The sequence below is a fragment of the Myotis daubentonii genome, chromosome 13 (assembly GCF_963259705.1).
Source record: "Myotis daubentonii chromosome 13, mMyoDau2.1, whole genome shotgun sequence".
NCBI classification, from domain to species: domain Eukaryota; kingdom Metazoa; phylum Chordata; class Mammalia; order Chiroptera; family Vespertilionidae; genus Myotis; species Myotis daubentonii.
In genome coordinates, this window is record NC_081852.1 from 5,038,793 (window position 1) to 5,064,232 (window position 25,440).

At 57.7% G+C, this 25,440-nt stretch overlaps 1 protein-coding gene across 2 annotated transcripts; it reads right to left on the reverse strand.

Annotated features, from left to right (window-relative positions):
* Positions 1-3,637: 3,637 nt before the first annotated feature.
* MMRN2 (multimerin 2) lies at positions 3,638-25,149 on the reverse strand. Of its 2 annotated transcripts, none has more exons than XM_059662051.1 (7): positions 24,910-25,149; positions 11,608-11,736; positions 11,424-11,530; positions 11,242-11,322; positions 9,197-9,352; positions 7,367-9,055; positions 3,638-4,828 (listed from the first exon to the last, which is right to left on the reverse strand). In XM_059662051.1, the coding sequence occupies exons 1-7, from the start codon at positions 25,065-25,067 to the stop codon at positions 4,443-4,445; spliced, it is 2,706 nt and encodes a 901-aa protein (XP_059518034.1). In that variant the 5' UTR covers positions 25,068-25,149; the 3' UTR covers positions 3,638-4,442. The 2 variants fall into 2 exon arrangements, with proteins under 2 accessions (XP_059518034.1, XP_059518035.1); XM_059662052.1 differs by lacking the exon at positions 24,910-25,149 and adding an exon at positions 12,045-13,456.
* Between the last annotated feature and the right edge of the window lie 291 nt (positions 25,150-25,440).

A 25,440-nucleotide genomic window follows, 5' to 3' on the forward strand; every position in this document is an offset into this window, starting at 1 on the left:
TTTTGAAATTTAAACGTGCATTTCTATATATTTCCATTCTGCTAGTACTAATTAGGTTCTTTTTCACCTTTTCTTGGATCTGGAAACTTTTCTTCCATTGTTTATTTCCTTCCTCCTTTTAATTTCCTCCTTCTGGAACTACCATTAGACAAATACTAGGTCTCCCGGATGTTTCTTCCAAATTTCCTAGCATGTCCCTCTTATGTTATATCCTACCTGCTGTTCACCCATCTACTGAGGTGTGTATTTTTTAAACAATCGAATTTTATTTTGAAATAATTTCAAACTTCTAGAAAAGTTGGAAAGTAGTTTTAAAAATGCCATTTACCCTTCACCCAGATTCATAAACTTACATTTGTGCGATAACTGCTCATTTTGTATGTATATGTATAGGAAGTACAAAGGCTCCTGGAGTTTGTGGTCACATGCTTTTTTCTCAACTACTTGGAGTACATTGCAGAGCTCATGCCTCTATCCCTAAGTACTTCAGGGATATTCTATTATACAACCAATTATCAAAAGCAGGAAAGTTAACATCGATACCATGACACTTACCTGTAATACCATAATCTGCCGACCTGCTCAAGTTTTGCCAGGTGTTTTCATAAAAGCCATGAGCGCACATTTTCCAGTCCCACAGTCTGGCTAGGATCTTGCATTTAGTTGTCATATCTCCTTACTCCCCTTCAATCTGAACCAGTTGTCCAGCTCTTGACTTTTGTGATACTGACATTCTCTGGAGTAACAGCCAATGAGGGGTGGACATGATGTTTGTGTGTTTCTGAGGGCATCCCACCAGCATGGGACTCATGAGTTTTTATTCTATTCATGGGTCATATAGAGTTGCTAGGTCATTATTGGCTTTGATGTTCAAATTGACCCAGACTTGGCCATTGGGAGTTCATCACACTGGCTCCTGAGCTCTTTGACATGTGTCCATTATTTTTTGTTTTTACTGATTTCAAAGAGGAAGTGAGAGGAATAGAGTTAGAAACATTGATGAGAGAGAAACATCAATGGGCGGCCTCCTGCATGTCCCTTACTGGGGATCGAGCCCGAAACTTGGGCATGTGCCCTGACCGGGAGTTTAACTGTAACCTCCTGGTTCATGGATGACACTCACCCACTGAGCCACGCCGGCCTTTTTGGCACATGATGATGTTTCAGGCTCAGCTGCTATTTTTCTTGCTCCGGTCAGCCCCCTGTCTAAGGCATTAGGGTTCCCTTTAAGGGAGATATTTGGAGACCAGAATCTGGGTTGTAAATAAGATTTATCTTTACAATTTTCTCTCTTGTTTCTAAAGATTTATATGTTCCAAAAACTTCAGTTTGGTGAGTTTTGGGCCTTGTTCCTGATCCTAATTTTCCACGGGTGTTTGCTTGGCACTCTGGGGCTATCGCTCACAGAGTTAGTGGGTCCCTGCTCACCTTGGTTCCACATTCCTTGGACTCGTTATTTTTTCAGGGAGGAGTAGGATAATCACTGTTCGTTGGAGCAAATATCAGCAACCCTTTCCTCCTCTTTGCCTACTCAGGGCACCAGGCTGCCCCACTCCCTTTACTTCCGCACTCCCCGCTCCCCCAAGAGGGTTGTCTGTCAAACCAGGTTTGGGGAGCTTCTTGATAGAAGAGGGTGGGGGTGGTGCTCAGGGGTGTTTTGTTTTCAAGATAAACATGGACTACAGGGGACTACAGGGGAGCATCCTGGAGGGGAGGAGAGCTTTAAAAACAATGTTTCTAGACCATTCTATCCCCTGCGTGGTGTTTGTGAAATAAAAGTAAATGTCGGGCCTTATTTGGACATGTTGTGGACATGGAGATGTCTGATGGACTCCCTACGGTCTCAGGTCACCAGGGCGGGGGCTTCCTGCCCACTGACCCTCTGGAGGGTGTGGGGCTCCGCATTGACCTCTCGGAGGCCACTGCCGCCCTGCTCAGCACAGGCAGGGATGGCGGCTGAGTTTGAGTTGCAACTCCGCCGAAATCACTCCCATTTCTCCAACAGTCTCACATGCTTGGGGTTATGATTTCTTATTGCTATTTCATTTTATACTTGATCCTTTCTCCTTCCTGTTGTTTTGGGGATTACTACGATTTCCCGGTCTGCTTACTCTTTTCTTGCTTCTCAGTGGTATTTTTGAATTTTTTCCTGCAGGTCGGGGAGGTCTGACACCACTGGGCACTGGGCTCAGTGAGCTGTTGCTCAGGACGCTGTTTGAACACTGACCTGGGTAGCAGGTCTACCTGAAGGCTCTGAGAGTCTCCACCCAGAGACTTGGATCCCTAGCACAGATGAGCAATCTATCAAGTAAACTTTAGAGTCCGTGCGAGCTGGAGCCCTGCTTACACAGGAGATGGGCACTCAGTGTGATGTGAGGCTGGGTGAGATTTGCATGGGAAGCATCCCACCTAAAAGACCCATCGTTTCTCTAGGTTCCCCAGAAACTTGCCGGGTGACTCATCCAAGCTGTGGGCAGTGCTTGCCAGGTAGCACTCCTATTTGTAACCTTGCTCTGGAGGACACGTGCCCTTTATGAAGGGTATCAACTCCCTCCCTGTTACTCAGCACAATACAGTTCCACTTATTCGTTGGCACAGCCTGACCGATAGCAACAGCGAGCGCGAGAAGGCCCGATGGTCTCCCAGCAGCCAGGGTGCCCTGGCACTGCCTCCCGTCTGTCAGGCGTGGCCCATACACCAGCCTTTGGTCAGGAGTGGTCTTGGCAACGAAGGCTGCACTGGGTGCGAGGCCCTGGCCAGAGGCAAGAGCAGGCAGCGAGGGCTGAGCCAGATCCAGTAGGCTGACCAGCTCATACTATGGATGGGAAAAGTTCAAGAAAGATTGTGCTTTGGCCCACATCAAACCATCAGTGGCAGAGTGGCCTGCACACAGCTCCCCTTAGCACTGATGGCTTACATGTGGGCACGCCCACCTCAGGGGTAAATACACTCAAAGGGAGTCTGGAGTGATGGCCCCTAGAAACCACGGGCTGGGACCTAGGGAACCTGGACACCAGCCCCTCTCCGTCCTCATTCCCCAGCCCGGTTGATTTCCTTACGGAGAAGAATATAGCCAACCAATACTAAACACCTACTACCAAAACGAAACATTTCCCGACAACTAGGCAACTGCTTTCTCAAGTCCGTTTGCTCTAGAACAGTGGTTCTCAACCTTCCTAATGCCGTGACCCTTTAATACAGTTCCTCATGTTGTGGTGACCCCCAAACATAAAATTATTTGCGTTGCTACTTCATAACTGTAATTTTGCTACTGTTATGAATCGTAATGTAAATATCTTATATGCAGGATGTATTTTTATTGTTACAAATTGAACATAAAGGATAGTGATTAATCACAAAAACAATATGTAATTATATATGTGTTTTCTGATGGTCTTAGGCGACCCCTGTGAAAGGGTCGTTCGACCCCCAAAGGGGTCGTGACCCACAGGTTGAGAACTGCTGCTCTAGAATATGCAATTTTTTAAAAACCATATGTTATTATTGCAAGAATAACTGACTCTGCTGGACTGTCTGATCCAATAATGTCAGTGCTCACTGTGGAGGCCTCTGTGTGTTTTAGGCAGAATTAACTGAACCTGGAGTAAGGTGTGTCCTAGAGTAATGGGAGTCACACTTATCGCAAACAGTTTTATTTTGCCCCACATTTCCACCCCTCGCCACATCCTTCCCACCATCAGTTCACCGGGCAGAGCTTGCTGCTTGATTGCAAAGATGATGAAATTGAGGGAGACTTTTAGTTGTCTTCCCTCCTCATCCCTCAGCTCCCTTCCTGATAGAGATGCTAATCAGAATGAGGGTGGTCAGGCGTGGAAGGGTGAAAGCGGCACACATTTTAGCTCGCAGTTCACACGTGGCCTTTGTCCCGTGTGCGGCAGGAGAAAAGGGGGTGAAGTTAAAGTTATAGGTACATTCGAGGAAGGACTGAGACTACGGAAAAGACACTAATTGTGTTTCCTTCGCCTAATACTCGGCCAGTTTTCATTTCTGACTGAGACCTCACCTGCCGGCAGGGACTGGAGCCTGGTTTCCCGGATTGTCCAAAATGCCACCTCGATTCTCGTTCCCAAATTCTCTCTGGGAAAGAATGCTTTTCTAGCGGGGACTAGGGACATGAGGAAGCCGGAGAAAGGTTAGTGTTGTACAGAGGTTTTCACCCACAAGGAGCAAGACAGCAGACACTGGAGAAGACGGGCGGCCAGGAGCTGGAGTCCAGCCCCGCTGCCTCGGATGGAGGCCCACCAGGCCCAGCTTCCCGCCCAGCCCGGGCCGCCCAGGGAGCAGCATCCACAGGGAGGCCATTGTCCTCGCGGGTTTCCAGGGAACAGCTAGCCAACCTGGATGGTCTCCCGGCCACCTGGTCAGAGCCCAGGGCAAGGAGAGCTGGGCACGTCCCGGCGCAGGGTGGGCTGTGCCCGGGCTCAGGTCCTGAACAGCAGGAAGCCCCCGAAGGCGGTGCCAGGCGGGCTTCCCTGCCGCACGGAGCCCTGGGTCACCTCCACCCACACGCGCTCGCCCTCCCGCAGCTCGGCCAGAGCGAAGGCCGTGGCCGCGCCTCCGCCCCTCCGCTCCTCGGCGGCGCCGATGGGGGTCCGATGGTGACCTCCACATACCAGCTGCCCAGCGCCTGGCCCCGGGCCAAATTCAATGCTCGCTGCAAAGAGGTAGACCCCGCGCTCAGGGGCTCGGAAGCAGCCATCTTCAGCGAAGTAGCTGCTGCCAACGTTGATGTGAGCGGCGTCGAACTTCACTGTCTGCGGGGCGGCCATCCCTCCTGAAAAGCCGGCATAGAAGGCCACGGGGGAGCCTGGGGGCAGGAGGACAGGGCTCAGTGACTCCCTCCCTTGGATGGGACGTTACACTCCGAGACCTGCCTTCCTCGGCTTAGTAACGACGTAGACTGGCCACTCCCGCTACCGCACCTAACGTCCCAGGAGTCTCCGAGTGGGGTTAGCGGGCCACTCTTGGGTTTCACTATTGAAAGAGGCTGTTGTCCCTACAGGCGTAACTCTGCACTGAGCACTTTGGTGTTCGATCCCTTCTCCCGTCCCACATCCTTGAGTCGTAGTCCCTCTGACTGAGAAAACCGAGTCTGGAGAGCTTGTCAGTGGCAGGCGAGGGCGGCAGCCCGGGCTCGGACTCGCACCAGCCGCCACCTACCCAGGCCGAGTGGCCCCCAGGGAGAGAGCCCGCTCCGCTCCTCGGGGAGGCGGACTCCCTGTGTGCTGACTGCGACCTCGGGAGAGAAGGAAGGAGCAGGCGGGGCCAGGGACGGACCGCCTACGCAGGCCGGCCATCTGGATGTTTTCAAAAGGCTGGCAGGGCCCTGCGCACAGGTGGGAGACGGCGTGCTCCAGAGGACTCGGTCAGGGTGGGGGCCGGCCCGCCGCCCCTGGTCTCCGGAGTTCTCGCACTTGAAGACGGAAGCGTGATCCGGCCTCAGCAGGGGGAGCGCCACCGAGCTGGCGGCGCGGGGCGGCGGGAGCCCTCCGCGGAGGGGGAAGGGGCCGGGAGGACCAGCTGGCTGCCCGGCCGATTCGCTCCACAGGGCGGGGAGGGCGAGTCCCCCGGGTCCGGCATGGCGCCGGCCCTGGTACGGATGCGGTCATGCTCCCTCAACACGTGTGCACGTCCCACCCCCACCCCTGCCCCACTTCTCAGGGCATGAAACCAAGGCCTAGAGGAACAAGTGTGCAGTTATTAGGATTCAGAGCCAGCTCTTGACTTTGGTCCAGCCACAGCCTGTGAATGACAGAACGTGGCTCTTCTCTAGTTCTGGAAGATTCCTGAGATTTAAAGCTCAGACTAGCGTTTCCATTTGTGTAAGACTGTGTCACCTCAGACCCGCTCTGCCCTGCAGTTCCCCCAGCTCCCAGGAGGTGGGGCGCCCGTCCGCCTAGAGACGGCGGGCCCGGGACGCCCCCTGCCGGTGCTTGGCCCCCCGCACCCGGTCCCACCCGCTGGGCGGGGCTGCCGCCGGAGCCTCCGCAGCCAGTGTGCCCACGCGCCCTCAGAGGGAGGAAGGGCGCTTCCTGGTTGGCGAGCCGGCGCCTGAGAGCGGGCCTCCCTGTAGGTACAAACCCAAGCCCTATGGCCTTCCTGCAACTCAAATAAGAAGCTTTCTTTTTAATTTTAAGGGAACTTTTTTAAACAAAATATTGTAGTGGTAAACTCAGACTCCTAAACCATCAGGCAGCTGAGGCCAGGCACCACTCACACGTGGACTCAAGATGGAAGCGTTAGTGCAGGTGGGCACAGTTCAGCCCTGAAAATGCTGGGAGACAGGAAGGCCCCGCTGGCTCTACTAAATGGTAAGCCTCGTGCTATTTGGGAAATGGGTCTGTTTGTCTCACAACAGCCTTTGATATGATTCTCCCATTTTACAGATGAAGAAACCGAGACAAATGGTGCTAGAGCCTGTGCCCTGTCACCGCCACCGGGAGACACAGGCTCTGGGGCCACAAGGGAGGGGGCTGGCTGGGGGTGGGACCTTCAGCCAGGCCTCGGGCATCCCACGCCAGGCTACAGCAGGGCTCAGGCCGCCCGGAAGGTGGCCTTAGATCTAGCCCATGTCTGGGCGCGGGGGTGGCCAGAGCCCAAGGCCAGCCTCTGGCAGGGGGCGGTCACTTGAAGCCCAGAGCCGCGTGGTCCCCTGCCCAGGGCCACACTGAGGAGAGCATGGGGGGCCGGCTGCACATAGCTTCCGCCTCAGACCCGGTGCCCAGGCCGGTGCCCAGGGCCCTGCAGGGACCTGCCCCCCAGGCAAGGGCGAGGGCTCGGCGAGCAGCGCTCGGTTCAGGCTCCTCTGCCTTCACCGCCGGGAGCCTCAGCTTCAGGTAAGATGGCGGTGATAACGCGCAGAGCTGCTGTGATGATTCCGTGCGACAAGCCCGGAAGGGCACTGCCGGGGGCGCGCACGGGCAGGAAGGTGGGCCAACTGTTCGCAGAAGGAGCGCCTTTCACGGTCCAGGCCTTCCCTAGTGGGGTGCGCCACGGCCAGTGACACCAGCCCCACCCACGCCCTGGATGAAGACGCGTGGTGGGTGCAGCGGCCTGAAGAGCTGGGCGGAGGCATTTGAGGTGTGGCCGCGAGGAAAGGACCCCTCCTTGCGCTGCGGGCAGAGGCCGCCAGGCGTGCGCCCCTCAAATGGAGGGGCCTGCCGCCCACCGAGGGCTGGCTCTGATGACCCGTCCCTCCTTAGGCCTCAGGCAGCCTCAGATGACCCTCCCTGACCAGAAGGCGGGCCGCGGGCAAAGCTGCGGGCAGCCCCCCCCCCCCCCCCCCCCCGCGTCTCCCTGGAGCCTCTGCGGGAGCAGCCTGGCGACAACCAGGCCCGGGACTCACCTGCCTCCTGAGGCTCGGCTCCCAGGGCTCGTGGCGCCGGCCCGTGGACGTCGGCATCGGCCAAAGGTCTCACTTGCTTCTTGTCCCTCCTCCGGGAAGCGTCGAGGGCCTTCTGCTCCTTCCTCTCTTTCCTGCCCAGCATGGCCTGCAGCTTCCCCAGGTCTAGGCTGACGTTGGCTGCCACGAGCCCTTGGAAGTTCGCAAAGAGGCGGTGGAAGAGCTGCTGGTGCCGCTGCAGGCCGAGCTGGGCGGCGGAGACGGCCCCGTGCAGGCCCTGCAGGGAGCTGTTGAGGGCGGCGGCGCCCGAGGCCCCGGCCGCGCAGCACTGGCCCAGCCGCTGCAGCTCCCGGGCCGGCCCCGCCGCCTCGCCCCCGGCCGCCCCCGCCTGCTCCAGGGCCGTCACCCTGGCGGCCAGCGCGGCCCAGCCGCGCGCCTGCTCGTGCAGCCCCAGGGCCGCGTCCTGCAGGCCGACGCGCATCTGCTCGTAGCTCAGGGCCAGCGGGCCCGGCTCCTCCTCGGCCACCACGTCCTCCCCGAAGAGTGCGGCCAGCAGGGCCTCGTGCCGCAGTGCGTCCGCCAGCAGCGCCGCGAAGGAGGCGCGCAGCTCGCCCGCCGCCCGGCGCAGCTCGCCCTCCGCGGCCTGCAGCGCGGCCGCCTGGCCGCTCAGCGCCCGCAGCTGCGTCCGGAGCCTCGCGCGGTCGGCGCCCGCCTGCTGGGCCTCCGCCCGCTGTTCCTCCAGCCCCCGCGACACGGCCGCCACGGCGTGCTCCAGGGCCCGCAGAGAGGAGCCGTCCCCCGGGCGCCGCAGGTCCAGGCTCCCGTGGGCGCCCTCCGGGTCGCGCATGGTGTTCCCCGGGCCCTCCTGGGTACCGTCCGGGCCCCCGGGGGGCTTCTGGCAGTTGCAGTCCGTGACGTACTTGATGAGGTCGGCGAGGCCGCCCTGCAGGTGCTGGAGGGTGAGGTTGAGCTCCAGGAGCTGCCGGTCCGTGTCCACCTTGTTCTCCTCCACGATGAGCGACTTCTCCATCAGGGCCACGCGCAACTCCCGCAGCTCCTGCTGGGTTCCCTGCAGCTTCTCCACCTGCTGCTCCACCGCACTGATCTGATCGAAGGTCTCGTCCGATTCGGAATACAACTCCTTGATCTCTTCCACGTGCCGGTCGAGGGTCGCCTGCATGTCCGCCAGGGTGCCCTGCAGCGCCTCTTCCCTGTGGCTGGTGTCCAGGTGCAGCGCCGAGAGGTTCCTCTGCAGCTGGCTCAGCCGGGCCTGCAGGCTCTCCGGCTCGGGCCGGGCTCCTGCCCCAGCCGCGGCTGCCGCCAGGCTGCTATTGGACAGGTGCTCCTGGGCCTTAAGGAGCCTCTTCAACTTGGTGTCCACTTCCGCCTGGACCTCGGAAAGCGAATGCTGCAGGGAGAGCTGCTGGGCGTTCAGCCGGTCCTCCACCTCCTGCTGCAGCTGGCCCACTCTCTGGCTGTTCTCCTGGACCTTGGTCTCAAACTTGGCTCCAAGCTCCTGGAAGTCAGCCCTGGGCACGGCGCTGTCCCGGACCATGCCGATGGCCTGTCGGTTGGCCTCCACATCAAGAGAGAGGTTTCTGACGGCCTCCAAGAGGCTGTGCAGGCTCTGGTTAAAGCCGCTCCAAACGGGGCTGAAAGGCAGCACCTGCTCCAAGGACTTGCCGGGAAACTCTGCAACAGATGGACATGTTCACACCAACCTGTTGAGCAGACCCCACCCCAGGCAGGGGCTGGAGGGAGGTCCTCTGCTCCCCGCCCACTCATCCCCTGGGGTGTAATCAGGTCCTCCTCAGCCTGGAGCCTGCCTCTTACCAAGCGCCTCCTCATGTGCCTCAGTCACTGCGGCTGTGAGGTTGCTTGCCGGGGCCATCCCCGGGCCTGGGAGGCTGTCCGCCGGGTGGTGGATGTCATTCTGGAGACCTCTCAGCAGGCGTTCCTGCCGCACCCTGATGTTGCTGGTCTCTGCAGCTGGTGGTTGGAGGACACGTGAGAAAGACCTACTGAGGGCTAACTGCCCGGGCAGACCATAGGGCACCGAGACTTCGGGGTTGAGAACAGAGAGGAGTATGCTGATGGCCTCTGAGCAGCCGCTTAGAAGCCTTTAGTCCAGGGGTCCTCAAACTACAGCCCGCAGGCCACATGCAACTACAAATATTGTATTTGTTCCCGTTTTGGTTTTTTTTACTTCAAAATAAGATATGTGCAGTGTGCATAGGAATTTCTTCATAGTTTTTTTTTAAACTATAGTCCGGTCCTCCAACGGTCTGAGGGACAGTGAACTGGTGCCGGGAGCCGGTCCATCCTTGCTGTTTCAAGGGACCTTTATATATGGCATACGGTTCTTAATATGTTTGCTCACCTTCTTGGCGCTGTGTTTTAACCAAGGTCACCTCTCCGAGAAAGGTTGAATCCCCAGGTAGGGATTTTCCCCTGAAGTTAGGGAGGGAATAAAACCCCTCAACTAAGTGCCAGGCGGGTAATTAATCCCTTTAACTATGAACAATCATGCTTAAACTACATAATCTTTTCTCCCTGGAATGGAGATAAGAAACGCCCTAACCTTTGTAATAGAGATTGATAGGATTGAATCAACTGGTATAAATACAGTTGTAACAAGACAGAAACACTCAGAACTTAGAACACAGAACTCATGAGACAGAATTCAGGAGACAGAACTCAGAATCTAGAGACAGAGACAGAACTCAGAACACAGAACTTAGAACACAGGGCTTGGAAGACAGGACCAAGAGAGACAGAGCCAGGAGGACAGAACCTACACAGAACCTGCAGACAGAGGAACTTCGCTGGAGAGAACATGGCGGGGGATCCTGGACTGAACCTGACTGCAGAGGTTGGCAAGAGAGCCTGACTGGAGCCTGGCTACTGAACCTGGCTGGAGAACCTGGACAGAACCTCTCTGGAGATCCTAAGCAGAACCTCTCTGGAGATCCAGATCAGAACTTGGCTGGAGATCCTGGCTGGAGATCCTGGCTAGGCTGCTGATCAACTGAACACTGCCTCCATGTCATTCCTTCTTCACCGACTCCGTCCACACCTTTGGGAACCCCTGGACCTGCTGGGGTTGGACCCCGGCATCTCTGGAGATCCTGGCTGGAGATCCTGGCTAGGCTGCTGATCAACTGAACACTGCCTCCATGTCATTCCTTCTTCACCGACTCCGTCCACACCTTTGGGGACCCCTGGACCTGCTGGGGTTGGACCCCGGCAAACTGGCCCCCTGTTTAAAAAGTTTGAGGACCCCTGCTTTAGTCCCAGAAGAGCAAACACATGGTAAGTGAGCCTTCACCCTGCCATCCACACCCACAGCAGACATGACTAATCAATCTTGGTACGTTTTCCTCCTGGGCCACGTGGGCATGGCCTCTCGACACTATGCTAGGAGCCCTTGTCAATAGATAGGCGTTCGCCACATGATGAAACGCATTCGCCACCCCAACCTTGGTCCAGCCTTGAAAGGCCCAACCATGGGGTCTCTTGATGGTTCTCCTACGCTGACTCGAGAACAGGGACAGCATGACTTCTTGTCCCTGACTGAGGGCCGGGGTGTGGGGAGGTTTCTTCCAGGCCACGGGGACCTGTGCGGTGCAGGGGCAAGGGAGATGCCAGGCGAAGCTGTCCTTCCTAGAAAGGGTGTCAAGAACAGGGGTGATGTGCATAGCCAGCAGGCCTGGCCTCCTAGGTATGGAGTAGGGTGGTACAGAGCCTCAGAGGGGCCCTGCTGGTTCTGGGGGCCGAGTTTTCCTGAGATGGCACTGCCTTATCAGAGGAGAAAGAGCCTGGCACACAGCTCTTCCTGTCTGCCTGCCCCTCCTGCACCTGCCAGGGAAGCAGCATACCAGGTTCCACGTCCGCCGGCCCGGCCCAGTGCTCCTGGAGGTCGTCACCCGGGTCTGCGGGCTCAGGGGTCGCAGCAGGATCTGCAGGGAGGAGGCATCAGATATTGACCCCAAGTGGTCAGAGGAGCTGCATGACCTCCGGGGTCAGAGGTTGAGGTGGGAAGGGACACACGGAGCCCTACCATGGTGCTGGCAGTCAGAGCCAGCAAAGCCCGGGCAGCACCTCCAGACCACGGAGGCCAGCACCTTCTGTTTGACCTGGTACACCGGCTTGTGGGCTATGCGGTACCTGGAGGGAGACAGCCACCTCAGCAACTCCAGGTGAGCCGCGGGACCGGGCCAGTGGCCTCCCCCAGCCCCACTCACATGACTTTGACTCTCTGGCAGTCCGAAGCTCCCTGCAGGCATGGCTGCTGTGAGTGAATGAGGAATTTCTCCGTTTTGCAAGCAGCTACGAAGGTGACCAGCCTGGACTTCTGGTAGGGGCACCAGTTACTGGAAAAATCAAGCAAGAGGAGAGGCTGCTGCCATGCCCGGGCACCCACCACCCTTCCTAAGGTCAACAGGAAGCGCCAGTGCTGAGTGCCCCCCCAGTGCCATGACTGTGGAGTCCCATTAACTGAGCTGGAGTGCTCGGCACTGCTCAGCCCTCAGCCCCCTAGTGAGAGCTCTGAAACCAACCCCCCCCCACCACCGGGCACCTGGCCCGCCACCTTAGGGAGCCTCCCCAAGGCCAGTACAGAGAGGCCTCAGCCCTCAAAAGTCATGCAGCAAAATGACCCACGGAGGCAGGGAGAACTCACTTTCTCCTGGTGCCAGGGCGCAGCAGGGCCCAGGGGCCTGAGGAGTCCTGAGTTTGAACTCACGCTGCCTGGTGTGGCCTTGAACAGGCACTTAGAGAGCTGCCATTTCCATTTCCCCGATGGAGATTGTAACCCCTCCTCCAAGGGCAGATGAGGATTGGTGCCTGGCACGTGCTCAGCGGACGCTGCAGACTGAGCCTCCGCATCACCACTCACAGCTTCCCTCGCCAGGGACCCGGCCGCAGGAGGTCCCTGGCTCCCTAGTCAGGCCCCATTATGGCCATTACGGAAATAGGCTTTCAAGCAGTTATAGGGAAGGCAGCCTGCCAAGCAGTCCCTTCTCTGGGAAAGGCCGCCCACACTGAGGCCCGCAGGGTAGTGTGGGGCGTCTCTGCACCCTGAATCCCAGGAGGCAGCCTCCTGTGTGCCTTGCAGGTCCGAGAGCAGCGGTGTTCTCTGCTGACGGAGCCAGAGCTCGCTGGCCTGGTGGCAGCCTTGACGGGCTCAGCAGGCCCTCCCCTGCAGCCAGCTCCCAGAGCAGAACTCCAGGGGGGCAAGTAGCAACGACCTCCTCGCTCTGTTCAGCTCGGCACTCGGCACAGGGGCCAGGCTCACGCGCAGAGCACCAGTGCCCACATGGAGGTGCAGACCTCACCTAGGCCCAGGCAGAGCCGGCCGTCTCCGGTGGTGTGGCAGGTGCCCTGGCCTGGAGGACTCTCAGGAGGAGGGGACTGGGGGCTGTGTCTTCACAGAGAGGCCAGGTGAGGCACCAGGACTGACAGAGGGGTGTGGCCCCACAGAGGTGCAGGGTGGGGGGGGCTACTTAGGAGAGGCTTCAGAGGTAAAGAGGGACATGAAAGAGCTACCTCACTCCTTCGTGGGGACAGAAGGGACAGGAGGGGACAAGAGGTAAGTGGTTGTGTCAGGGTTCCAGGTCAGAGGTGATGGCAGTGTGCACTGGACGGTGGCGGTGGCTACGGAGGCCTTTACTGTCTGGGGCTGATCTCTGTCCTGGGACCCCCCTGCACGGTCACACGGGGCTGCTGGGAGGGACGGAGGGATCGAGGTGGACTGAGTAACATATCCATTTTGAGTGCAGAGGCCCTCCCAGCCACTTTCTCCTCGGCTGTAGGCACCTGCCGTGCCGTTTCCCTCAGGAGGAGGCTGAGTACTCAGCAGGGAGCGACCTGCTCAGGGGAAAGACCCGGAGGCACTGCCATCCTGGGCTCCAGGCACTAGCCCAGCAGAGCAGCTACAAGACAGACAGAAAGCCCACCAGCACTCCCAGCTTCCAGTCGGCTGCTCAACCTCGCTGCTCTCAGGCGGGCGGACACCCAAGCCTGATCCCTGAGAAAATCTTTATTACAAAAGAGGGAGGTCAAAACGAGCAAAAGGGAAAATCAGCTTCTCCGATATAATAAAAGCCGAATATGCTAAGTGTCCACCACCAATCAAAGCATAATATGCTAATGATATGCTAAGGTCGCTCAACCCCTTGCTATGACGTGCACTGACCACCAGGGGGCAGATGCTCTGACTGGTAGGTTAGCTTGCTGCCAATCAAGACTGAGTGAGACAGGCTGGACGTGCCCTGGAGCCCTCCCACGGCCCCTCCCCAGCTGGCCAACCTCCTGTGTCCCTCCCCGGCCCCGAGCATGCACCGGTGGGGTCCCTCGGCCTGGCCTGCACCCTCTTGCAATCCGGGCTGAGGGATCCTCCCCACCCCTGAGTTCATGAATTTTGTGCACGGGGCCTCTAGTAGAAATCTAAGACTGCAGAGAGAAGACAGCTTCCCTCAGATTTGCATTAATATTACTAGATTGGCGAGTGCTTATTGGAGCCAGTAAATTAGAAAAAGAAGCTATTAAAAAAGGGGGACAGCAAAACAACCCTTGGGCCCTGGCCCATGTTGCTAAGTGGTTAGAGCATCAGTCCATGGACCCAAGGGTTGAGGGTTCAATTCCCTGTCAAGGGCAAGTACCTGGGTTGCAGGTTCATCCCCAGCCCCAGTTGGGGCATGTTGGAAGCAACCAATCAATGTGTCTCTTTCACATGGATGTTCCTCTATTTCACCCTCCCTCACTTCCTTCCACTCTCTCTAAAAAGCAATGGAAAAAATATCCTCAGGTGAGGATTTACAAAAACAATAACAACAAAGAACACCCGGGAATTAAACATAACAGTAGAAATGCAGAAAAAATGTAATAAAAATGTTAGAGGGTAGCCATGGCCAGGTAGCTCAGCTGATTTGAGCATTGTCCTGTACACCAAAAAAGGTTGTAGGCATGATTCCCTGTCGGGGCACATACCTAGGTTAAGGGTTCGATCCCTGGTTGGGGCAAGTATGGGAGGCAACCAATGTTTCCCTCTCTCTCCCTCTCTCTCTAAAAATAAATAAAAACATATCCTCAGAATAAAATGTGTGTGTGTTTGTTGGAGGATAAAGTTAAAGAAATTTCCCTAAAAGAAGAGCAAAGCGAGAGATGAAAAGTAGAAGAAAAAGATTTAAAAATAAATAAATAAATAAAGAGGAGCAGTATTTGGAAATCCAACATCCAACCTGAAATCTAATCTAATAAAAGACAAATATGCACATTGACTGTACCTTCGCTACACCTTAAGCCACGCCAACCAGCCAATCAGAGCGACTATATGCAAATTAACCCAACCAAAATGGCGGCTGGCAGCCACGGAGCTGGAGCGAGCAGGAGGCTTGGTTGCTCCAGTGATGGAGGAAGCCAAGCTTCCCGCCTGCCGTGGCTGGCTCTGAGCTCCACTGAAGGCAACAAAGTTTCAATTATAGAAGGTAAATAAATCCCAGAATTAAAAAAGAAAAAGAATAAAAGGAGAGGCTGGGAGCTTCCGTCGCCAGGGGGCTTGGCCAGCCTGAAAACGGCCCTCAGCCCCTCACCCAGACTGGCCAGGCAACCCAGTGGGACCCCCAACGCTAAAGAGGGTGTGACCAGCCTGCAAACAGCCACCAGCCCCTCACCCAGGCTGGCCAGGCAACCCAGTGGGACCCCCAACACTAAAGAGGGTGTGACCAGCCTGCAAACAGCCACCAGCCCCTCACCCAGGCTGGCCAGGCACCCCAGTGGGAACCCCCACCTGAAGGGGATGTGACCAGCTGTAAGCAGCCATCAGCCCCTCACCCAAGCTGGTCAGGCACCCCAGTGGGGACCCCCACCCTGAAGGGGGTGTGACCAGCTGTAAGCAGCCATCAGCCCCTCACCTAGGCTGGCCAGGCACCCCAGTGGGAACCCCCACCCTGAAGGGGGTGTGATCAGCTGTAAGCAGCCATCAGCCCCTCACCCAGGCTGGTCAGGCACCCCAGTGGGGACCCCCACCCTGAAGGGGGTGTGACCAGCTGTAAACAGCCATCAGCCCCTCACCCAGGCACCCCAGCGGGACCCCCACCCTGATCCAGGACACCCTTCAGGGCAAACCAGCTGGCCCCCACCCATGCACCAGGCCTCTATCCTATATAATAAAAGGGTAATATGCAAACTGACCCTAACAGCAGAAAGACTGGGAATGACTGGTCACTATGACACACACTGACCACCAGGGGGCAGACGCTCAATGCAGGAGCTTCCCCATGGCGGTCAGTGTGCTCCCACAGTGGGAGCTCTGCTCAGCCAGAAGCCAGGCTGATGGCTGCCAGCACAGCGGTGGTGGTGGGAGCCTCTCCCACTGCCTCAGCAGCACTAAGGATGTCCAACTGCAGCTTAGGCCTGCTCCCCGCTGGCAAGTGGACATCCCCCGAGGGCTGCCAGAGGGATGTCTGACTGCCAGCTTAGGCCCAATAGCCCGGGGAGCGGGCCTAAGCCAGCAGGTGGTCATCCCCCGAGGGGTCCCAGACTGTGAGAGGGCACCGGCTGGGTTGAGGGATCCCGCCCCTCCCCCCCTCCCAGTGCACAAATTTTTGTGCACTGGGCCTGTAGTATATATATATTTCAGAAGTGAAGGACTTGAATCTTCAGATTTAAAGAGCCCCACCAACCCACAATACAATAAAAACAAACTCACATCAAAGCAAAGCACATCATCATGATATTTTAGAACACTTTCCAGAGATGAAACCAAGACACACACACACACACACACACACACACCGTTAGTTAGAATGGCCTCTACCCTCTCTGCAGCAATCCTGGAAATGAGCAGAGTGGAGAACTAACTGCCTTCAAAATACTGAAGGAACATTATCTCCAGTTTAGAATCCAATATCCAGCCTGACTGTTGGTAAGGAGGCAATAAAGACTCTTTCTTTCTTTTAATCCTCACCTGAAGACACGCTTAGGGGAGGAAGACGTTGATGGTTGCCTCCCACCCCGGGGATCAAATCTGCAATCCAGGTATGCGCCCTGACCCGGAATCAACCGCAACCTTTCTGTGCGAGGACGATGCTCAACCCAGGGAGCTACCCACTCGTGCGGGCGGGCATTTTCAACGCGCCAGGTTTCCAAACCCTTTCCTCCCGGCCCCTCTCATCCGGGAGCTGCTAGAGCCTGGTTCTCAGTCTCGCCACCACATCGTCCCATCAGACCATCGGGTGGCGCTTTAAAAATTAGAGCCTCAGGCCCTGCTGCAGGCAGTTAAGTGAGATTCTGGGGTTGGGCACCGTCTGTAAAGCTCTCTGGGCCCCTTGAAGGCCCTGCCCAAGCTAAGTACCTCTGTGCCAGAAAATGCCACTGAATGAGAGAAGGGGAGAGGGGAGCTGCCGGTGGACTAGCGAGAAGCTACACGCACCCCTCCCAGGACCAACCAGGGCTACAAATAAGTCATAGAACAAAGGACTAACCAGGGGTCCTCAAACTCCGGCCCGCGGGCCACATGCAAATACAAATATTGTATTTGTTCCCATTTTGTTTTTTTACTTCAAAATAAGATATGTGCAGTGTGCATAGGAATTTGTTCATAGTTTTTTTTAAACTATAGTCCGGCCCTCCAACGGTCTGAGGGACAGTGAACCGGCCCCTGTTTAAAAAGTTTGAGGACCCCTGGTAAGCACTGGGGACTGGCCGGTAGCGCTCATAACCCATTTACAAAGACGCCATGGAGGCTGGTAGGATGAGGGGGACGTGGACAGGCCCACCCCACGCCCACGTGCGGCAGCTGGGAACCTGGAGGGACATCTGAGCTGCCAAGGTTCCCTTGAGGAGTGAGGTTTCCACCCCACACTGGGCTCTGCAGCCAGGGGCACCAGGACCAGGAACGGGCCCAGCGGACACCTGGCTGCGAACATCAGCCGAGCTCCATCCCCCAGTGCCCTCTTAAAGGGCCAGTGCACAAAATCTCCCTTTTGGCCACTGACCCTGGGCTCTGGCCAAGGAAAGGTGGCGAGGAGCAGACGGGCATCCCACTGGGACAGACTGAGTGGTGCGGCTGCGGGGGAGGGGGCACCGCCACCAGGGCCTGTGCTGAGTCCCTCTCCCACACCGCCCACAGACACCATCTTTCTGGTCAGCACTGCCCCCACAGGGCATCGGCCTGGGGGAAGGCACTGGCCCCACCCTCCGACTCCCCGAGGCCCTGCCTGTGAGCTTGCCCCTGTGGAGGAGTCTGCAGCAGGCCCAGCCTGGGTCCATGGTGCAGGCTTTCTCAGAGGCTCTTGAGGGGTCCGGGCAGATTTGGGGTGTGGCTCTGGAGTGAGGGCCGTTTTCCTCTCATGCGCCCACCTGGCACCCCTGTTCTTGTGCAGAGCCCTCCCTCCACGCGGTCAAATCCTCCAAATCTTCTTCGGTGGCAGCCCGAGGAGCTCTGTTGGCCTCACCCGCCGGCTCCCCGAGTCCCCGCCCACCATAAACTGTGGGTCATTTTGTGGCTGCAAACAGGTGGCCCAGGACTGGTCACAGGCAGCCTCTGCCATTGACCTGCACTGGAGTCCCTCTCACGAGGCCCAGAACCAGCACCCCACCAGTGGTGGGCTTCAAACCACATCAGATCACCAGCCCACGTCCCCCCAACTCGCTCCGCACGTGGCACACCCGGAGGGAAATCTCAGCGGCACGGGGATGCACTTCACGGCTCAGCCCCACACAGCGGCTCATGCACTGTGAGGGGCCGAGCCTCAGAGTCAGCCAGCCTGAGGGTCAGCCCTGCCCACGGATGGCCAACCGCAATCAAGACAACTACACAGGAGGCTCCACAGAGCCCACCCAGGGCTTTCTGGGGACACCCAGCTCAGGCGACCTGGGAGACGGCGCCACTGTGCCCCACAAGACCTACTGCAAAGGCCGCCATGCCAAGACTGCGTGGTTGGACCTAATGGGTAGCTGCTAAGTGAAAGAAGCCAGTCAGAGAAAGACAGTACCATATGATTTCACGTATCCGTGGGATCCAAAAACAAAATAAATAACAACCAAAATTGAAACAGACTCATAGATGCAGAGAACAGACTCCTGGTTGCCAGAGGGAGGGGGTTGGGGGACTGGGTGAAAAAGGCGAGGGGATTAAGAAGGACAGATTGGTAGCCGCACCACAGTCCTGGGGTGTAAAGCACAGCTCAGGGAACACAGTCACCGGCACCGTAATAAGTACGTGTGGTGCCAGGCGGGTACTTGAAACATCGGGGGGAACACTTTGGGAAGTATATGATTGTCTATCTGCTACACTGCACACCTGAAAGTAACACAAAATTATACTGAATGTGAACTATAATTGAAAAATGAAATTTTAAAAAATTTTATTCTTAACCCAAGGATATGTTTATTGATTTGAGAGAGAGGAAGGGAGAGAGAGAGAGAAACGTTGATTGATTGCCTCCCATATGCACCCTGCCCGGGGATCGAGCCCTAACTGAGAATTGAACCCACAACCTGTTGGTGTACTGGACAACACTCGAACCAACTGAACCACTGAGCCCGGGCAAAACTTAAAAAAATTTTTCAATTGAATTTTAGGACTCCTCGATTTTTCAAAATATTATGTGTTTAAAAAACTGGATTGTGGCCCTAACTGGTTTGGCTCCGTGGATAGAGCGTTGGCCCTTGGATTGAAAGGTCCTGAATGTCCTGGGTTTGATTCCGGTCAAGGACATGTACCTTGGTTGCAGGCTCGATCCCCAGTAGGGGGCGTGCAGAAGGCAGCTGATCAATGTTTCTCTCTCATTGATGTTTCTAACTCTCCCTCTCCCTTCCTCTCTGTAAAAATCAATAAAAAAATGTATATTTTAAAAAGAAAAAAAAATGGATTGTAGATTGTGATAATTCAGAAAATCTTGCTGATTTGTTACTAAAGTGAGAACTATCATTTGCAAAATAAATGTAGGGAGCTAAGAAGAAGAAGAAAGAAAAACCATGAGAGAAGAAAGAGGAAAGCACCAAACTAGGAAACAGGAGTTCCAGCAGGGAGGCCCAGGGCAGGGGTGAGGCCACCCAGATGGAGCACAGCTGCAGCTGACAGCGGCGTCCAGGTGACTGCCCCTTTATGACCCGCTGGGATAGAGTCAAATCTTCTACAGTTTGCTGAGATAGTCGGGAGCCCCAAATTTTAAAAATAAAATTAAAAAAAAGAGATAGTGGGAAGCTCCACACCAAGGAGACCAGGTGACTCCTGTTGTGAGCAGCTGGCTGAGGGTATGGAATGTGACAGAAACACAGCAAAGTCACCCTGGCTGGTTTGGCTCCGTGGGTAGAGCGTCGGCCTGCGAACTGTAAGGGTCCCAGGTTCGATTCCAGTCAAGGGCACATGCCTGGGTTGCAGGCTCGATCCCCAATAGCAGAAGGCAGCTGATCAATGATTTTCTCTCATCATTGATGTTTCTCTCTCTCTCTCTCCCTTCCTCTCTGAAATCAATAAAAAATATTAAAAAACAAAAAAACACAGCAAAGTAACAAGAGGAAAAAGGCAATTGCTTCCTCTAGGGAAAACCACAAATTCACGGGGGTGGGGATACACAGGTTTTTCAGGTGTCAGCTCTAAGTAGCACGTGCAGTCATATGACCATGAACACTCAGTGACAGCGTGGGAAAGGCTAGATAGGAAGTGGCACCGTGCGTGCGTGCCCTTGCGTGTCACCCGGGCACGTTGGGGCTGGGGTATGGAGTAGGAACGAGAGCCGAATCACAGATAAGAAGTGGCCACATGAGCACGCTGGAGGTCCAGAGGCAGACGCCAGAGAGCCACCTAAAGGGCCGAAGCCATTGTCTTTGAGGACCAGGGGGCCTGGGGCTCCCGGCTGTCTCAGCAAACTGTCCCAGCGGGCCAGAAAGGGGCAGTCAGTACATACTAGTACTTACACAAGAGGACGAATGCGGTGCAGGGCACGGTGCAAAATGAAAATGCAGGCCAACAACAGAGGTGCGCCCGGTGTGGGCTCCTCTTGTGCCCAGGCTGTGCAGGCTGCTTGGGTCAGATGCCCAGGAAGCTGCCCCCGATTTGAAGCAGAGAACGCCCATGCAGCACTGAAAGGGCGGCCCGGGAAGGTGCTGGCAGTCAGCTGGCACACACTGTTCCAAGGACCAGAAGCGCGGGCCCGCCCTGGGCCCCATGGAAATTCCTGGAACGTAGGCTCAGCCCTAGAGAAAGTATTTCTCGGAACCAGTGGTTTTCAAAAGAGAGAGCCCTCCCCCCCCGTCCGCCCCCCCGCCCCCCCCCCCCCGTGTATTTGGCCTCTGGAGACATTTATGGTTGTCACAGCTGCGAGGGTGGGGGTGCTAATGGCATGTGGTGGGTGGAGGCCAAGAACGCTGCTCGCACCCACGGTGCACGGCCCAGCCTGCGACACAGAGAATCACAGTCCCGAACGCGCCAGCCCAAGGTGGGGAACAACGGTCACTCCTCGCACCCCTCTGAGCTGTCGGCAGGCCCAGGCCCGGGTCCCGGGTGCCGGATCCGGTCCAGCCCCTGGGCGTGATCAGGACTTTCCACCCAGAGCTCCGGAACTGGCAGCAGTGGCGCCACCCTTCCGCTGGGACTTTCTCTCCGACCTGCCGCTATTCTCCTGCCCACGCCCCCCCCCTGGCAGCCCTCCCCTGGCACAGCGCAGGCTGCTGGCCCAGAGGCCCTGGGAACATTCCTGACCTTTGCTTTGGTTTCCTCCGGCTCTTGGCAGCTTCTCGCTGGCCCTCTGAGCACCCCAAGCCCAGCTCGCTGAGGTGCCCATTGTTCTCCCTGCCTCTTGGTCTCGGGCCTGTGCCCTCTTTGCACCCTCCTCGCCGAGGGTCCACGGAGAGGCAGGCCCCGCCTAGAGAGGAGTGCGGGGTTCCTCCCGCCGTGGTGGGACTGCCCTGACCTGATGCCCAGTCCCAGGCAGGAGAGCGGTGGCTGAGTCCTTAGAGCTTCTAATGGGAGCTCGGTGGCCTGCCCCTCCCCCGCCTGTTCTTAGGGTGACATTTGAACAAGCCCCCCCTCCCCCCCCCCACACACACACTGGTTCTGGAAAGATGGAGAAAATTCGCACTGCTGGCCCCTTGGGGGCAGAGAGCAGGGCTGTGGGGAAGGCAGAGAGCCTCTCCCAGGGCAGGGGCCTAGCCTCCTGAATTATGGATGTGCTGCAGCCACCGCCCTGGAGTAAGTGCCTCTTAACCAGCCAGTGGAAGCCGCCCCAGCGCCTGAAGCCTTCCCCGGAAGAAGGCGTGCTCTCAGCAGCCTTGCTCTGGGAGGCCTGATCAACTAGGAAGGTGACCCCCCAGGGGCGAGTCTGCAAGGCTTTGTCTCTGAGCTAGAAAGAGGCCTTGGCAGAGGAGGCTGAGCCCATGGCGTCCGCCCAGAGCCAGGCTTCTCTGCCCAGGACTCTGCCCACCGGGGCTCTTCCTTGTCTGTGTCCAGGGCCCTGGGCCTCAAGCAGCAGGACCGGGTGCAGGGGGTACAGTCACAGGCCTGGGCTCCATCCTGATCCTGTGTGACTCCCAGTGAAATGCATGACTGCTCAGGTCCAGCTGCAAAAATCACAGATGCTCCATGAGCGAGGGGTCAGGCTGCTGCTGGGGCTGGGCCAGACCGAAGGCTGGGAGGGGCAGGTCTTCACTCCCCACTCCCAGGAGGTGGGGAGGGGGAGAGCTAGGAAGAGGTCACCTGGGGTCTGCAGCCCAGCAGATGTGGGCCCAGCTCTGACCTATCTCTTAGGAGCAGGTGGCTCTGGATCCTCCACGCCCCCCCCCGCCCGCCCCCCCCCCCCCCGCCCCCAAGCCTCACAACATGTAAAGTGGAGAGAAGAGTGGCGGCTGCGGGGCTGTCACAACCATGTGGATATGGGGCACCTGGTCTGGGGCTCAGCTGGCCCCTTGCAGGCTCAGCCCTTCCTCTGAGGACCTCACATGACCACCTGCCCCCCCCCCCCCCCCGAAGGCCAAGGAGCAGGAAGAGCCTCCTCTCTCACGGAGGCCAACACCCAGGTGGCTGGCTCACCCAGCCCTGCTCCTTGGGGTCCCCAGGGAACTGGGAAGCACCAACCACATCCCCCTCCTCCCCAGGACCTGCACGGGGTACCAAGCTGTTCTGTGGACAAAAATGGGACACGTGCTAAACCCGACAAGCTCGGGGAAGGCCGGCTACAAACTCAGAGACGGAAAGGGACCACCCAGGAGGGTCTGAGCAAGAACCTTCACGGCGGGTGCTTCATCCAGGCCCCCAGCTTCCCTGCCAGAGGCCAGTGTCCAACATTCCTTTGGAATGTCAGGGCCCCCTCCTTCTCCTGGCCCCTCAGGGCACCCCCACACCAGAGCACAGACCACAGAACCGCTCATTGTCATCTTGTTCCCCCACATGCTCTGGGCGCTGTAAGTGTGAATGTGTAAACCCTTGCCCACCAGTGTGAAAGCAGTGTCTGCTGTGCTTTTCCCCAGTCCCAGGGGTTCCCGCTGGGCTTTCTCCCGCCCCGTAATCTACCACCAGTGGGTTTCATATGACCCACCGGCTTCCATTCTCATGTGCAGAGCAAGCTGCAAGCTGGCATTCCAGAGCGTTTTCTCAGTGTGTTAAGGTTTTCCTTCCTGGCTATTGTCAGGTCGGCTCAAACTCATCATAATTCTCTACACGTTGACATGTTCAACCTTCTTGCAAAGGGTATTTTCTGGGTCTGGCCCAGGGCTGGCCCCGGGGCTCGCACCCCGGCATGAGGGGCAAATTCGGGGCAGGAGCCTGGCCCTGGCAGCAGGCGGCCGGGCCTGGGCGCCCTGCCTGAGCCCAGGAGGCCCGCCCGTTCCGGTTCCTGCCCAGGAGGGGGGTTGCTGCCCTCCCCTCCCAGGAGCAGGGGAAGCACTAGCGAGGAAGCTGTGCAGCGTTTCCTTCCTTTCTCACCAGCCCCTGCGGAGGCCTGAGGACCTGGGCTTGGCGGTGGGAACCGCAGCTTTGGGTTGTGGGAAGGAGACCCCGCAGGCCTGCGGGGACCCCCAGGAGCCACTTAGGACTAGGGCTGGGACCCTGCTTGGGAATTCCCCGGCCGAGGTACCCTGTGCGCACCCACTCGCTCTCTGCACACACCCGGGCCACCCACACAATGGCTGAGCGAGCCCCGCAAGACAGCCCTGAGCAGCCCAGAGCCGCCCCCCCCCCCTCATTCGCTCCCTGCCCCAGCCCCGGGACTAAGGGAGTGCCGACCCTCCCACAGCCCCGGGCAGGGGAAGAAGAGGAGTGTCTCCTACTTCCTCCCATCCACGCGGCCTTCATGCTCCCTTTCATCAAAGGAGATGGGCGCGGAGCTGACGGCTTTGGGGCTTGGGCTCCCCAAGCGGCCCCTGTGCCTCCCAGACCTGAGCAGACCTGGGGGCAGAACAGGAGTGGGGCCTCGCGGGTCCATCTTGGGGCCAGCCCTTCCCTCCTGAGGGTCCGTGTGCACTCGCTTACTCTCACCCTCCCGCCTCTTCCTAATGAAATTTGCGTTTGGGAACGTGTCCAGTAAACGCATTGACCTTGAAGAGTCAGGGCTGTGCCGGCGTCCCAGGCAGACCCATTCTGAAGTCAGCGCCGTGGTGACTCTCAGACAGCCAGATGGCAGACTGGGGAGGTGTGAGTTGGGCCTTCTCACTCTCCAAATCCATGGAGATCCTTCAATCGGGTTGGGGGGCTGTCAGTGGGGGAGTAGGCACAACTGAGGGCCAGGGCTGCCTGTGAGCACCCCAGGAACCAGAGCATGAGCTTGAGAATCAGACTCAGGTCCTGGCTCAGGCTCTCCTGAGCTGTGTGAGCTTGGGCCAGCTGCTCAGCCTCTCTGAGCCTCAGGTGCCTCCTCTGTAACGGGTGCTGTTGGGAGGATGAACTGAGATAACACTTGGCAAGGTGCCCGGCCAGCCAGCAGCACCTGGTGCGGACGGTGGGGCACCCTCGGAAGAACACACGGACCTGGTCCCTCACCCAGCGGGAGGACCCCTGGCCCTGGATAAGTAAAACGCTGGCAAACAGTGTCCTGGTCCAGTGGCGAGACCACTGAGCCATCCCCAGGGGCCACGCCTTCCGCTCTGCAGATGCAGCGGGCACCTTTGGGATCGCTCGTTCTCAGAGCCAGGCCGACACCCTGCCATCCCTACACTCAGATCAAAATCCATCCCCAGGAGTGTCTGTCCTTCACGGCTTACGGCCAGCCTCACCTCAGCTCAGCTTTCGGAACTGACTTACTTCGAAGAACAGGAGCCACTGCCAGGCCAGCTGGAAAATTCAGAACCACAGCCCCTCAGCACCCCATGCTGGCCGGTTGATGGCAAGGAGTGCTCCAGGCTTTCCCAGCCCTCAGGCCCATTCCCTGCCACAGGTCAGACAGGGAATTTCCTGGGGTGCCCAGTCCAGGCACGGAGGTGGCCTCTTGAAGGGGATCCTGGCACCTCATTCAGCCTCACAACTGCCCAGCCTATAGATCACATTAGCCCATTTCACAGGTGAGTCACTGAGGTCCAGAGGCCTCCCCCAAGCCCAGGCTCCTCCTTACCGTCGGTCGCTGCCCATGTCCTCAGCCTCTGACATCCAGGCCCCAGGCAGCCCGGGGCTGTGTGGGTCAGAGAACTTGGGACCAGGGGCCTGGGCCGAGGCCCCCAGCAGCCCCCAGCCCAGGGCCCCCCCGAGGCTGAGCAGCAGTGTCAGGATCATCTTGGCAGTGGGCAGGCTCAGCCGTTGCTGGTGATTCCAGAAACTGCTTCAAGTGGAGGCTCAGAAGGAAGAGAAGGCTGGGACAACAAAGAAAGGAAGTGGCCTAGGCCGGCCCACCGGTGCATCTGGTCCAGCCACACACACACACACACACACACACACACACACACACACACTCCCCACCCCCCGCCAGAGGCAGTCAGCAGCCCAGCTGGTTCCCAGCCTGAGAGGGCTTGTGTCAGGGACCCTGAGGTTTGGGAGGCCCACGCGTGGTAGACAGTCACAGACAGGAGCAGAGCAAGGACGATGGGCCAGGTACAGGTCACCAGGCGGGAACCCTGGGTGCCAGCAAAGGACAAATGTAGGGGGACTC